We start from the raw sequence: 14,494 nt of genomic DNA on the forward strand, positions 1-14,494 counted from the left end.
TACAGTGCCTAGCACACTAATAACTAGGCTGTGTTCCCTTTATCTTTCTCTGCCTGAAAGAGGTAAACATCAAGCATGTAAGTGGCTGACTCAGTCCTGACTCAGACAGGAAGTGACTACAGTGTGACCCTCCCTGATAAGAAATTCCAACTATAAAACACTTTCCTAGCAGAAAATGGCTTCTGAGAGAAGGAAAGAGATAAAAAGGGTCAATAGTTCATAGATTTTAGCTCTGGCATACTTCAATGGTTGTGTCATTGAGCAAAAACAATAAAACAGATAAAACTTCAAAAAGTAGATTTAAACATAAAATAAAACTGTGGAATATTTTTAGGTCAGGAAGACTATCGTTTATTTCATTAGTATATTTTTGCCTCGGGTGTCCTTTAACCTTCCTGGCGGTAAGCCCGAGCTGAGCTCGGGGTAAGCCGCCGGAAGGCACTGCTCAGGCCCCGCTGGGCCGATTTGCATAATTTTTTTTTTTGCTGCACGCAGCTAGCACTTTGCTAGCTGCGTGCAGTGCCCGATCGCCGCCGCTACCCGCCGATTCGCCGCTATCCGTCGCGCCGCAGCCGCCCCCCCCCCCCAGACCCCGTGCGCTGCCTGGCCAATCAGTGCCAGGCAGCTCTATGGGGTGGATCGGAATCCCCTTTGACGTCACGACGTCGATGACGTCGGTGACGTCATCCCGCCCCGTCGCCATGGCGACGGGGGAAGCCCTCCGGGAGATCCCGTTCTTTGAACGGGATCTCCGGATCTCCGATCGCCGGCGGCGATCGGAGGGGCTGGGGGGATGCCGCTGAGCAGCGGCTATCATGTAGCGAGACTTTGTCTCGCTACATGAAAAAAAAAAAAAAAAAAATTTAAAAAAAAAGATTTGCTGCCCCCTGGCGATTTTTTTGCAAACCGCCAGGAGGGTTAAGAGATGCTTATTGTTTAGAAGGAACATTATGGCGAATTTGGACAAGATACTGGAGGACAGAGAGATCCCTTTACCAACAAAGATCAGGATAGTCAGAGCCATGGTCTCCCAGTGGTAACATATGGCTGTGAAAGTTGGTCTATAATAAGGTCATGCATAGAAAAATGTATGCTTTTGAATACAATAAATAAATAATATATTGTGGGTATGGAAAGATTTAACCAGCCAATACTAAAGCAAACCTAAAACTGAAAATGTAAAGTTAAAATAACCACATATCTACTCATCAATCTCTTTCTCCTCTCCTGCATCTTGTTTGTCCACTGTGATCAATGGAATTCTCAGTCCTCCATTTTAGAAATGGTCATTACCCCATAACACCTTCCTGGTCAGCACACTGTTAAACTGTAATATCGCCTACTTGAGCTATAGGGAAACATGGGCATTACTTTGCTCATCAGTTGTCCTTTCAGTTATAACTGACAGCAACTGATATGTAACTGACAGCAACTGATATGTAACTGATAGCAATTTCAGTTATGACAAAATCTTGTCAGAATTAGAAGGAATCATTGTAAGAAGAGAATGGTGAGCTTCTGAGAGGAACTGACGGTGATATTCATTTGTAGGTACATCATGTGTTTACTGAATTTCAATTGATTTTACTCAGTTCAGGTTCACTTTAAAGAAATAAGGTCAAAGCGTAAATACTGAAATACATTGGTCGCATACTGATATATATCAAATTCTTTGGAGAAATCCTTGAGGCTTGGAAAATTGAGGAAAAAAGAAGAAAAGGATGGCAGAGGCTAAGATGGATAGACAGCATATGTGACGCTATGAACATCCCTATGTGTTAAAGAAAATTATTGTGCCTCCTGGTACGTGCAATAAACTTCTTATCTTGTCCTGGGTGTGGTCTAACATTCATGAAAGAAGCAGTGAACATGCCTATGCAACAGCTGAAAGAAGCAGTGAACATGCCTATGCACCAATTGAAAGAAGCAGTGAACATGCCTATGCGACTGCTGAATGAAGCACTGAACATGCCTATGCAACAGCTGAAAGAAGCAATGAACATGCCTATGCAACAGCTGAAAGAAGCAGTGAACATGCCTATGCAACAGCTGAAAGAAGCAGTGAACATGTCTATGCGACTGCTGAATGAAGCAATGAACATGCCTATGCAACAGCTGAATGAAGCAGTGAACATGCCTATGCAACAGCTGAATGAAGCAGTGAACATGCCTATGCAACAGCTGAAAGAAGCATATCTTCAAATCTGGCGTGCAGAAGTACATATGGTCACAAAGAGGCTAAACGAATGAGTAGACCACCCCAGTACTGCCCACTCGAGAGGGTTCAACGAGATGCATATATTTCTGGCTTGCATGCAAATTGAATGCAAATAGTATTCAGTTTGAATTGGGCGATCCCCAGGAAGCGTATTTGTTTGGCACAGTTCGCTGCTGCGTGGAATTTGCATTATTGCAGTATAACGCACTCACTTTGCTGACGGTCTCTCTTCAGGTTGAATTTTCAGCATCTTCTGCACGAGGCAGCAGAGGTCCTCAGAGTACCCGACACTCCCCTGCAGGGTCCCCATCGCTGAGTCCAGGCATGACGAGTTCACCCGAGCGCTCTGCAGGAGATCAGTAATGTCTGACGGCTACATCGGGGTACAGAGAAGCAGATATGGAGCTGATCACAGATTAATGGCGGGAGCATAAACAGCCGTGTTCCTGATCCACGTACCGAGCACACCGACGTCGTCATCAGATCCAGCACAATACATCCCAGAGACCAGACGTCAGACGCCTCGCTCAGCTTAATACACGCAGATTCCGGGGCCATGAAACACTTTTGCTCTGCAATGAAATCAATATGGAAATCAACCGGAAAAATAAAAAAAATGTAAATGGGGTCAATCATTCTACGCTACTTTGATTACAAAAAATAACTAATGTGAGCCTATTTCGACAAGACAATTGGGAGGGGGCGACATTTTCTTACATAGTTACATAGTTATTTTAGTTGAAAAAAGACATACGTCCATCGAGTTCAACCAGTATAAAGTACAACACCAGCCTGCTCCCTCACATATCCCTGTTGATCCAGAGGAAGGCGAAAAAACCCTTACAAGGCATAGTCCAATTAGCCCCTAAAGGGAAAAATTCCTTCCCGACTCCAGATGGCAATCAGATAAAATCCCTGGATCAACATCATTAGGCATAACCTAGTAATTGTAGCCGTGGATGTCTTTCAATGTAAGGAAAGAATCTAAGCCCCCTTTAAATGCAGGTATAGAGTTTGCCATAATGACTTCCTGTGGCAATGCATTCCACATCTTAATCACTAACTGTAAAGAACCCTTTCCTAAATAAATGGCTAAAACGTTTTTCCTCCATGCGCATCTCATGTCCTCTAGTCCTTTGAGAAGGCCTAGGGACAAAAAGCTCATCCGCCAAGGTATTATATTGCCCTCTGATGTATTTATACATGTTAATTAGATCCCCTCTAAGGCGTCTTTTCTCTAGACTAAATAAACCCAGTTTATCTAACCTTTCTCGATAAGTGAGACCTTCCATCCCACGCATCAATTTTGTAGCTCGTCTCTGCACCTGCTCTAAAACTGCAATATCTTTTTTGTAATGTGGTGCCCAGAACTGAATTCCATATTCCAGATGTGGCCTTACTAGAGAGTTAAACAAGGGCAATATTATGCTAGCATCTCGAGATTTTATTTCCCTTTTAATGCATCCCAAAATTTTGTTAGCTTTAGCTGCAGCTGCTTGGCATTGAGTACGATTATTTAACTTGTTGTCAATGAGTACTCCTAAGTCCTTCTCCAAGTTTGATGTCCCCAACTGTATCCCATTTATTTTGTATGGTGCTAGACCATTGGTACGACCAAAATGCATGACTTTACATTTGTCAACATTGAATTTCATCTGCCATGTATGTGCCCATATAGCCATCCTATCCAGATCCTGTTGCAATATAACACTATCTTCCTTAGAGTTGAATGACTTGAATGACTTCATGTTCAGTAACTCCAATAAGGGACACTGGCAGTATTATTTGTGTGGCCAGACTAAAAAAAAAGTAAACTCATTATAGCCTACAATTCCAATGTGCAGATTTTTCTATGTCAGAGTATCCCTCCCTCCAGCTCGACCCCACATCCTGCCAGAGGAGATAGTCACTGGACTGTTGGCCTAACCACACCCCTTGTCCCATCCTTAAAACCCTTGTGCCACTCTCACTATCCCGTGCCCAGACCCACCACCACCTTGTCCCATCCACCCTCCAGTCTGTGGCTCTTTTCCAAGTCACCAGCGAGTGGGGGAGTGTGAGAGATGCGAAGGCCACACCCCTTCCCAGACATCACTGTGGCTGATAAAAAGGACAACTGTAGTGAGAGGGGTATGGAGGCTGCCATATTTATTTCCTGTTAAACAATACCGATTGCCTGGCAGTCCTGCTGATCTATTTGGCTGCAGTAATGTCTGAATCACACCAGAAACAAGCATGCAGCTAATCCAGTCACACTTCAGTCAGAGCACCTGATCTGCAGAATGCTTGTTCAGGGGCTGTGGCTGAAAGTATTAGAGGCAGAGGTTCAGCAGGACAGCCAGGCAACTGGTACAGTTTAAAAAGGTAATAGATACGTCAGCCTCCGTATTCCTGTCACTCAGGTTGCCTTGAAGTTGCGCAGCCACCCACCTTTGGAAAATAAAAAAAAGAGCCCAAACAGAAACCTCTGTGTGATGTCATGGCTTGAATTAGAGCTGGTCCTGGGAGTATAAGGGGGCGTTTCCCTGGGGGAGGAGTCTGCTCAAAACTTTTGAAAGTGCAGATGAGTTGTAAGTCATAAGAAATCAGGCAAAAATAAGGATCTGGCAACCCAGGAATGTTCTATTTAGGATCCATCCTACAGATATAATTATTGATCACATTGGTTTATTTCCACTTCAGGTTGACATTAAGGCAGAGTCTCCCATCCTGCAGAAGACATGGCGGGCTCATACCGGGATCCAGCCGTACATTGAACCTCATCTCGTCCGTCGCCAGCGTCTGCGGCAGGAAATCGCTCATCGTGTACCGATCCTCGCCGCTCACAAGGATGTTACTCGGCTTCAGGTTTCTGCAGAAGAAGAGATACGTATTTATACAGAACGACCGTGATTTCCCCGAAACCGCCTAACGCTCTCAATATATGCGAATACGTTCAGCCCATCCGGCCTCGCCACTTAAAGGACAACTGAAGTGAGAGGGATATGGAGGCTGCCATATTTATTTCCTTTCAAGCAATACCGGTTGCCTGGCAGCCCTGCTGATCCTCTGGCTCTGATACTTTTAGCCACAGCCCCTGAACAAGCATGCAGCAGATCAGGTGTTTCTGACATTGTCAGATCTGACAAGATTTGCTGCATGCTTGTTTCAGGTGTGTGATTCAGACACTACTGCAGCAGGGCTGCCAGGCAACTTGTATTGTTTAACAGGAAACAAATATGGCAGCCTCCATATTATTCTCACTTCAGTTGTCCTTTAACGGTACGGTCGTTTGTCATCGATCAGCACCACCATTGACGATTGGTCGTACAGTCAATCGTTCAAGAAATTATACCATTAATGGGCACCTTCAGGCCCCTTTCATACTTGCTGAGCAAGTGTGGTTGCATTACCTTGCACGCAGGGTAGCGCAACAACAATGTAAGGCAATGGGGCCTAGCATTCTTACTGCAATGCACAATCGGCCGCTGACCCACTGAAACAACGTGTTACCGTCGGACATCTGCGGCGATTGAATGGCAGCGGACGTCATGAGAATCAGTAAGCGACGCAGACATTTTAAACATGTTGGCGGTGCAGCGTGCATGCGCAGAGGGACATGAACATGACGGGGAGACCTGGGAATCCTAGTGGCACACTTCCTGTCCAGCAGGAAGTACATCACTGAGCGAGGGGCGGGGATGGGCAGCCAAGGGCTAATCGGATTGCTTATCATTTTCCCCTTAGTTGGTGGGCCTGAATATTTGTTTCTAATTGACTGCAATGATCTGATCAGATGGTCTCTGGTTGGGAAAATTGGATGTTTGATGGGCACCTAAAGGGAATCTAAACTGAGAGGGATATGGATGTTTCCTTTTAACCTCCTGACACTGTGGCCTCAATTCACTAAGCTTATCTGCTGTCTTTAAAGGACTTACGAGGCCAAGTCCATCAAAAAAAATAAAAAAAAAGTTAGCTACCTTGCTCAGCTTGTAAGGCACGGAGGACGCCGTCTGCGCCCTCCGTGCCGTTCCGCCTGGTCCCCGCCGCTGCACAGCCCCCCGAACGGTCCCCGACCGCGCGGCCCGGGTCGGGCTCCCCAGCCCTTACCAAGATGGCCGGCGGAGCTGGCCGCGGCTGCGCAGTCCGCATAGCCGCGAGTGCGGCTGCGCAGCTCTAAGGCCAACCCCCCGATCCACGCAACAGTAGCGTGGATCGGGGGGTTGGCCTTAGAGCTGTGCAGCCGCACTCGCGGCTATGCGGACTGCGCAGCCGCGGCCAGCTCCGCCAGCCATCTTGGTAAGGGCTGGGGAGCCCGACCCGGGCCGCGCGGTCGGGGACCGTTCGGGGGGCTGTGCAGCGGCGGGGACCAGGCGGAACGGCACGGAGGGCCCGGACGGCGTCCTCCGTGCCTTACAAGCTGAGCAAGGTAGCTAACTTTTTTTTATTTTTTTTGATGGACTTGGCCTCGTAAGTCCTTTAATAACTCTTCTAGAGCTGTCACTATGGTGATAAGGCATGTAGTATTCAGGAAACATTTTACCTCAGGCAAACCTAAAGTTAACTCTTCTATCTTTAAGTTAACTCTTCAATCCTTAAAATAACTCCAGAGTTAAAGACAGGCTGTTTATTAACTGCATGTGAAAATAACTACAGAGGAGGTAACTTAACTACAGAGGAGGTAACGTAAGGAATGAAGAGATAAGATAACTCTCTTATGTGGAGGTAAGTTTTCTCTTGCCTTATTATCTCCAGCATGATCTTAGTGAATTGAGGCCATCTGGCATACTGCTCGCTAGCATCAGGAGTCCCCCAGGATGAATCTAATAGATCTAATGACTGCAAACGGAGTTAGCTAGCACTATAGCTAGTATTGGTGGCCAGCACCCTCCGATTGCCCCCCATCACCGGATCCAGCCACTTATACATTACCCAGCCTGGATCCAGCGATCGGCGCAGCCTCCCCGCACAGCTCTGGTCTTCACTACGGGGAGGATCGTACATGACGTCATGTGCAGTCCCGATCCTCCCCATAGAGAAGACCGGAGCTGTGCAGGGAGGCTGCGCCGATCGCTGGAGCCAGGCTGGGTAATGTAGAAATGGGGGGATCGGGGGGGGGGGGGGGGCTTCGAAATCGCAGGCGATCGGGGGGTGCCAGACACCTTTACTAGCCAGTCTAGTGCTAAAACCTGTTGCAGCTATTAAATCTTATATAGATTCATCCTATGGACTCTGAGGCAGCAAGACTTCCTGAGTGGTGTAACGCTCAGGAGGTTAAACAATACCAGTTGCCTGGCAGTCCTGCTGATCTCTTTGGCTGCAGTAGTGTCTGAATCACACACCTGAAACAAGCATGCAGCTAATCCAGTCTGACTTCAGTCAGAGCACCTGATCTGCATGCTTGTTGAGGGACTGTGGCTGAAAGTATTAGAGACACAGGATCTGCAGGAGGGTCGGGCAACTGGTATTATTTTAAGACAAACAATCCATATTCTTCTCAGTTTAGGTTCCCTTTAATCCTTGCTGCTAAAAAAACAAGTGCAAATGTGAGCAGATTGGCGTGTCTACACAGCCGCAAATATTTAAGGTACATGCATAGATTTCTGCTCAACGTGGCCAACAGATCAATCCCTGTCTGATCTGAATATGATCAGAGAGGGTTTAAATCCCCCCCCCCCCCCCCCCATACACAGCACACAGATTTTCCACAGATTTCACCATGAAATCTATAGAACTGCAGGGTGCACTGTTCAATACAGTACAATGCTATGGGCCGTTGGTCTACCGCCTCATCCAATCGACTGAAGTTTACTGTCAGGTCCGATCATAATGTAGATTGATTTTTGCCATGAATCAATAGAAATTATGATTGATGTGGCTTGTTGCATCACAGATGGCCAGCTTTTCCTACAGACTGCCGTACACACACACACACACACACACACACACACACACTGTATCTATACACACACACACACACACACACACACACACACACACACACACCCCACACACACGCTGTGCAAACATACATATACACCCACACAACACACGCACACACACCCCACATACATACACATAAACACACACACAGACACACCCCACATACATACACACACGAACACACACCCCACATACATACACACACACAAACACACACGCCCCACATACATACATACCCCACACATACAACACACACACGCTGTACAAACATACATACACACCCACACAACACACGCCCCACATACATACAACACACACACACCCCCAACACTGTACAAACATACACACACACCACACACCCACTACAAACATACACACACTGTACAAACATACTCACACACACCCCTCACACTGTACAAACATACACACACACACACGCCCCACATACACACACACATACACACTACAAACATACACACACACACACACACACGCCCCACATACATACACACACACACACACACACACTGTACAAACATATACACACACACACTACAAACATACAAACACTGTACAAACATACACACACACCACACACCCACTACAAACATACACACACTGTACAAACATACTCACACACACCCCTCACACTGTACAAACATACACACACACACACGCCCCACATACACACACACACACACACTACAAACATACACACACACACACACACACACACACACTGTACAAACATATACACACACACACACACACACACACTACAAACATACAAACACTGTACAAACACACACACGCCCCACATACATACACACACACACACACACACACACCACAAACATACATACACACACACACACACACACACCACATACATACACACACACACACACACACACACACACATACATACACACACACGTCACACATACATACATACACACATACATCCCACACGTCACACACTACACACACGTAGGCACTCGAGAACCCCATTGGCTAATGCTGCACCCAGGAACAAAGCTGAGTACACAACGTGTGTGGCTGATGTGGAACTGCATGTGGTTTGGCAGCTTCCGTCAGACACTCTCCTCACTTCCTATTTCAGTGGAGGGTAACTAGGGTATCCAGACAGAATAGCAGCTGTGTGATTCTGAGTGCAGGAGGGTGCAGTACAGAGAAGAGGTACCTGTGTGGTAAATTCTTGCTGTGAATATATGTCAGAGCATCCGCCATCTGACCGAGGAAACGTTGAATAACCTGTAATATAAGAGAGATGACTATGAATAAAAACAATACAGGATCCTTAAAGCCATACAGGCTTAGCTCGCAGTATGTCAGACTGGCTGCCAAGGTGTTTATTTTGCTGGATATCCACCCCCCATGGAAAAACACACACATACTGAAACTCTATGGTCCTGTTCAGACTATGTGCGTTCCTAGCTGTTTTGAGGGAACGCATACGGGTACAATATACGCATAAAAACGCCTATCAATGCTTTTCAATGGCCTCGTTCACATGTATGCGTATGAGACGCATACATCTCTCATCCGCATTGCTGCACGCAGTTCTGTGCGTCACGCATAGAAACGGACGCAATGAAAGTCTATGGACGTGTATCAAAAACGCGTACTATTGCGTTTTAGCGTACGTTTCCCTCTGCGGCTCCCATATTTTGTTTCCCCTGGGTCACGTGTGTGTGCAAAACGCAATAGAAAACGCATTGGAACGCAAGAAAAACACATGCGTTTTTCAACTTGCGTTTGTTTGAATTTATACGCGTTCTACAAACGCTGACAGTCTGAACAGGGCCTAAGGGTAGCAAGGGAATATAGAATATGCTGGAAGGAATAGCCGAATGATTCTATGACATGTGTGTGTCTTACCACTGCTACATCTATTATAAATCCTTCTAAAATTACTAAACTAAAACTGTTTCACTTAAAGGGAGCCTGAAGGGAAAATAAAAACACAGATAGAACCAGAGACGAAGCACCCTCATGTATTTTACCATATAGATCAGTGGGAACATTAGAGAAAATGCCTACCCTGCTCTCTGTTTCATCCTTCACTGCTCAGCCTGCTTGTTAACAGCCCTGATAAAATCCCCGACTGAACATTCAGTCTGGCTTTGCTCAGGAATCATTTATAGCTGAGTCATTATAGCAGAGCCAGAAGGGGGCAGGCTTGGGAAGACATCAGATAAGACAGACTCAGCTATAATCATTCCAGGGCAAAGCCAGACTGAATGCTCAGTGGGAGATTTTATTAGGGCTGATAACAAGCAGGCTGAGCAGTGAAGGATGAAACAGAGAGCAGGGTAGGTGTTCCTGAAGATGGACCACTCTGTACTGCGCACACTCGCAGTACATCTTCAGGAGCCCGAGTGCTTCCTAACATTGCCGAAGTTTCCCGCAGCAGGAGATACAAACGGAGGAGCCTGCAGGGGGACGGGGAGACTGGCAGGAGAACGGGAAGTCTCTATAGGACCCAGAGCCTCCCTCTCCTTCGGTGAGTATCTGATTTTTATTTATGCTTCAGACTTGCTTTAGAATGCCCCCCAGTCATAGCCGTGTATTGGAATATATAGAATACGTTACATTTTCTTCAATCTTTTGTTTCTGCTGCCTCTTTAGCTGCACCGTCTCCTCCAGATTCCCCCCATCGCAGTACTCCATCACCACGCAAAAGAACAACGAAGAGATCTAAAAATAAATAAATAAAAATCACATTAGATGCAGTCGGGCAATTTGTAACAATTTTCACTGTCAAGCAAAACAAAAAGCAAATTTCATTGGACTGAACTGCCGGACTGCGGGGATTAGTGACAGTCCCAGACTGTATTCCAGATGTCTGCTGCCTCCTCACCTGGTTATCCCACACCATGAAAAACTCCTTGTAGGGGCAGATGTTGGGGTGCTGCAGCTCCAACAGAGGCAACACCTGTACAGGAAAAAACAGGGAAAACATAAATCAGTACACACTGGAACAGGAAATGACATGGAGAGTGGAAAGATGAATTAAAACAGCACAGAATATAACAATATGGTAGGGCATTAGGCTATGACTATGGTAGGATTAGAGTGTGAGCTCCTCTGAGGACAGTCAGTGACATGACTATGTACTCTGTAATGTGCTGCAGTAGATGTCAGTGCTATATAAATACATAATAATAATATGGTAGGACATTAGACTATGACTATGGTAGGATTAGATTGTGAGCTCCTCTGATGACAGTCAGTGACATGACTACGTACTCTGTAATGTGCTGCAGGAGATGTCAGTGCTATATAAATACATGATAATAATATGGGAGGACATTAGACTGTGACTATGGTAGGATTAGAGTGTGAGCTCCTCTGAGGACAGTCAGTGACATGACTATGTACTCTGTACAGTGCTGCAGGAGATGTCAGTGCTATATAAATACATAATAATAATATGGTAGGACATTAAACTATGACTATGGTAGGATTAGATTGTGAGCTCCTCTGAGGGACAGTCAGTGACATGACTACGTACTCTGTAATGTGCTGCAGGAGATGTCAGTGCTATATAAATACATGATAATAATATGGGAGGACATTAGACTGTGACTATGGTAGGATTAGAGTGTGAGCTCCTCTGAGGACAGTCAGTGACATGACTATGTACTCTGTACAGTGCTGCAGGAGATGTCAGTGCTATATAAATACATAATAATAATATGGTAGGACATTAGACTGTGACTATGGTAGGATTAGAGTGTGAGCTCCTCTGAGGGCAGTCAGTGACATGACTATGTACTCTGTAATGTGCTGCAGAAGAGGTCAGTGCTATATAAATACATAATAATAATATGGTAGGACATTAGACTGTGACTATGGTAGGATTAGAGTGTGAGCTCCTCTGAGGACAGTCAGTGACATGGCTATGTACTCTGTAATGTGCTGAAGAAGATGTCAGTGCTATTGCTGTATAAATACATAATAATAATATGGTAGGACATTAGACTATGACTATGGTAGGATTAGAGTGTGAGCTCCTATGAGGACAGTCAGTGACATGACTATGTACTCTGTAATGTGCTGCAGAAGAGATCAGTGCTATATAAATACATAATAATAATAATATGTTAGGACATTAAACTATGACTATGGCAGGACTAGAGTGTGAGCTCCTCTGAGGACAGTCAGTGACACGACTATGTACTCTGTACAGTGCTGCAGGAGATGTCAGTGCTATATAAATACATACTAATAATATGGTAGGACATTAGACTAGGACTATGGTAGGATTAGATTGTGAGCTCCTCTGAGGACAGTCAGTGACATGACTATGTACTCTGTACAGTGCTGCAGAAGATGTCAGTGCTATATAAATACATAATAATAATATGGTAGGACATTAGACTATGACTATGGTAGGATTAGATTGTGAGCTCCTCTGAGGACAGTCAGTGACATGACTATGTACTCTGTAAAGTGCTGCAGAAGTTGTCAGTGCTATAGAAATACATAATAATATGGTAGGACATTAGACTGTGACTATGGTAGGATTAGATTGTGAGCTTCTCTGAGGACAGTCAGTGACATGACTAGAGCAGCATGGTGGCGTAGTGGTTAGCGCTCTGCCTTGCAGCGTTAGGTCCCTGGTTCGAATCCCAGCCAGTCCAACATCTGCAAGGAGTTTGTCTGTTCTTCCCGTGTCTGTGTGGGTTTCCTCCATGCACCCGGGTTTTCTCCCACATCCCATAAAAATACAGATAAGTTAATTGGCTTACCCCTAAAAAAATTGGCCCTAGAGTACGATACATACACTACATGATACATACATAGACATAGGACTGTGGTCGGGATTAGATTGTGAGCTCCTCTGAGGGACAGTTAGTGACAAGACTATATACTCTGTACAGCACTGCGGAAGATGTCGGCGCTATATAAATACTAAATGATTATAATGTACTCTGTAATGTGCTGCAGAAGATGTCAGTGCTATATAAATACATATTAATAATATGGTAGGACATTAGACTATGACTATGGTAGGGATTAGATTGTGAGCTCCTCTGAGGACAGTCAGTGACATGGCTATGTACTCTGTAATGTGCTGAAGAAGATGTCAGTGCTATATAAATACATAATAATAATATGGTAGGACATTACACTATGACTATGGTAGTATTAGATTGTGAGCTCCTCTGAGGACAGTGCTGGTCAGTTACCTCTTCCAGGGCCAGATTGGCTTCCCGCTCGTCTATACACTCCACCTGCAGCAAAAACACAGATTATTGTCAATGTAATTATTATTATTATTTTTTTTATTTATATAGCGCCAACATATTCCGCAGCGCTTTACAAAGCACAATAAGACGACAAGGGGAACATTGATACAACTAACAAATGTACAACAGAGTTCTAAGCAGCACAAATATTGTTACAAAACAGTAAACATTAGGAGGATGACCCTGCCCTTGCGAGCTTACAATCTAATGGGTTGTGGGGGACACACTAGGTAAGGGGGTGGAGGATGGATGAGGCAGTGACCCTTTGCCTCTAATTACATTGTGACAGATAAGTAAATAAGGGCTATAGAATGTTATAAGCTTGTCTGAAAAGCTGTGTTTTAAGAGTGCGTTTAAAGATGTCCAGGTTTGGAGCATGACGTACAGGCTGAGGAAGAGAGTTCCAGATAAGGGTTCTTTAAGAAATAATATATTCCATACAACACAGAGAGATACGATCAGTGAGCACATCACTTCTCTCACTAAAGATCATTTGATTTGTAGCATCGATATCTGGCAGAGTTGATCATAATCATATCTATTGTGCAGTGCTGCATAATATGCTGCCGCTTTATATTTACAATAAGTAATAATTGTAAATAATAATCTGCTAGAGATTGATGCCGCAAAATAGTTTTAAATGATTACAATGCGCTTGTCTTTGTAAGCACTGGGGGACGTGAGTAATTCCTGAGGCTGCCCGAGGAGTAGTGAAGACCTAGGGGGGCGAGTAGCTGCTGACAGCAGAGGAACGATGGGACGGACTGAGAAGGCATTATGGAGTCCAGTAGGGGTATTGGGTGAGAAAACACAGGAGGTCCGTGAGCCCAATCTGGTGCAATACGTTAGTTGGTATAGGAAGGTTAAAGAGACCCTGTAACAACAAAAACATCCCCTGGGGCGGTACTCACCTCGGGTGGGGGAAGCCTCCGGATCCTAATGAGGCTTCCCACGCCGTCCTCTGTCCCACGGGGGTCTCGCTGCAGCCCTCCGAACAGCCGGCGACAGGCCCGACTGTAGCTTCAATATTTACCTTTGCTGGCTCCAGCGGGGGCGCTGTGGCTGCTTTCGGCAC

The 14,494-nt window shown here is 45.3% G+C and overlaps 1 protein-coding gene across 1 annotated transcript in view; it reads right to left on the bottom strand.

The window, feature by feature from the left end:
- The window catches only part of STKLD1 (serine/threonine kinase like domain containing 1), a 34,668-nt gene that overhangs the window by 16,205 nt on the left and 3,969 nt on the right, over nucleotides 1–14,494 (bottom strand). Inside the window, exons 3-9 of the mRNA XM_068249231.1 lie at nucleotides 13,360–13,404; nucleotides 11,025–11,099; nucleotides 10,757–10,861; nucleotides 9,345–9,415; nucleotides 4,954–5,069; nucleotides 2,678–2,790; nucleotides 2,431–2,591 (exon numbers count right to left, since the gene is read on the bottom strand). Coding sequence (XP_068105332.1) covers nucleotides 2,431–2,591; nucleotides 2,678–2,790; nucleotides 4,954–5,069; nucleotides 9,345–9,415; nucleotides 10,757–10,861; nucleotides 11,025–11,099; nucleotides 13,360–13,404 — 686 coding nt within the window. The remainder of the gene's footprint in view (nucleotides 1–2,430; nucleotides 2,592–2,677; nucleotides 2,791–4,953; nucleotides 5,070–9,344; nucleotides 9,416–10,756; nucleotides 10,862–11,024; nucleotides 11,100–13,359; nucleotides 13,405–14,494) is intronic.

This window comes from Hyperolius riggenbachi, chromosome 8 (assembly GCF_040937935.1).
Source record: "Hyperolius riggenbachi isolate aHypRig1 chromosome 8, aHypRig1.pri, whole genome shotgun sequence".
Taxonomy (NCBI): Eukaryota; Metazoa; Chordata; class Amphibia; order Anura; family Hyperoliidae; genus Hyperolius; species Hyperolius riggenbachi.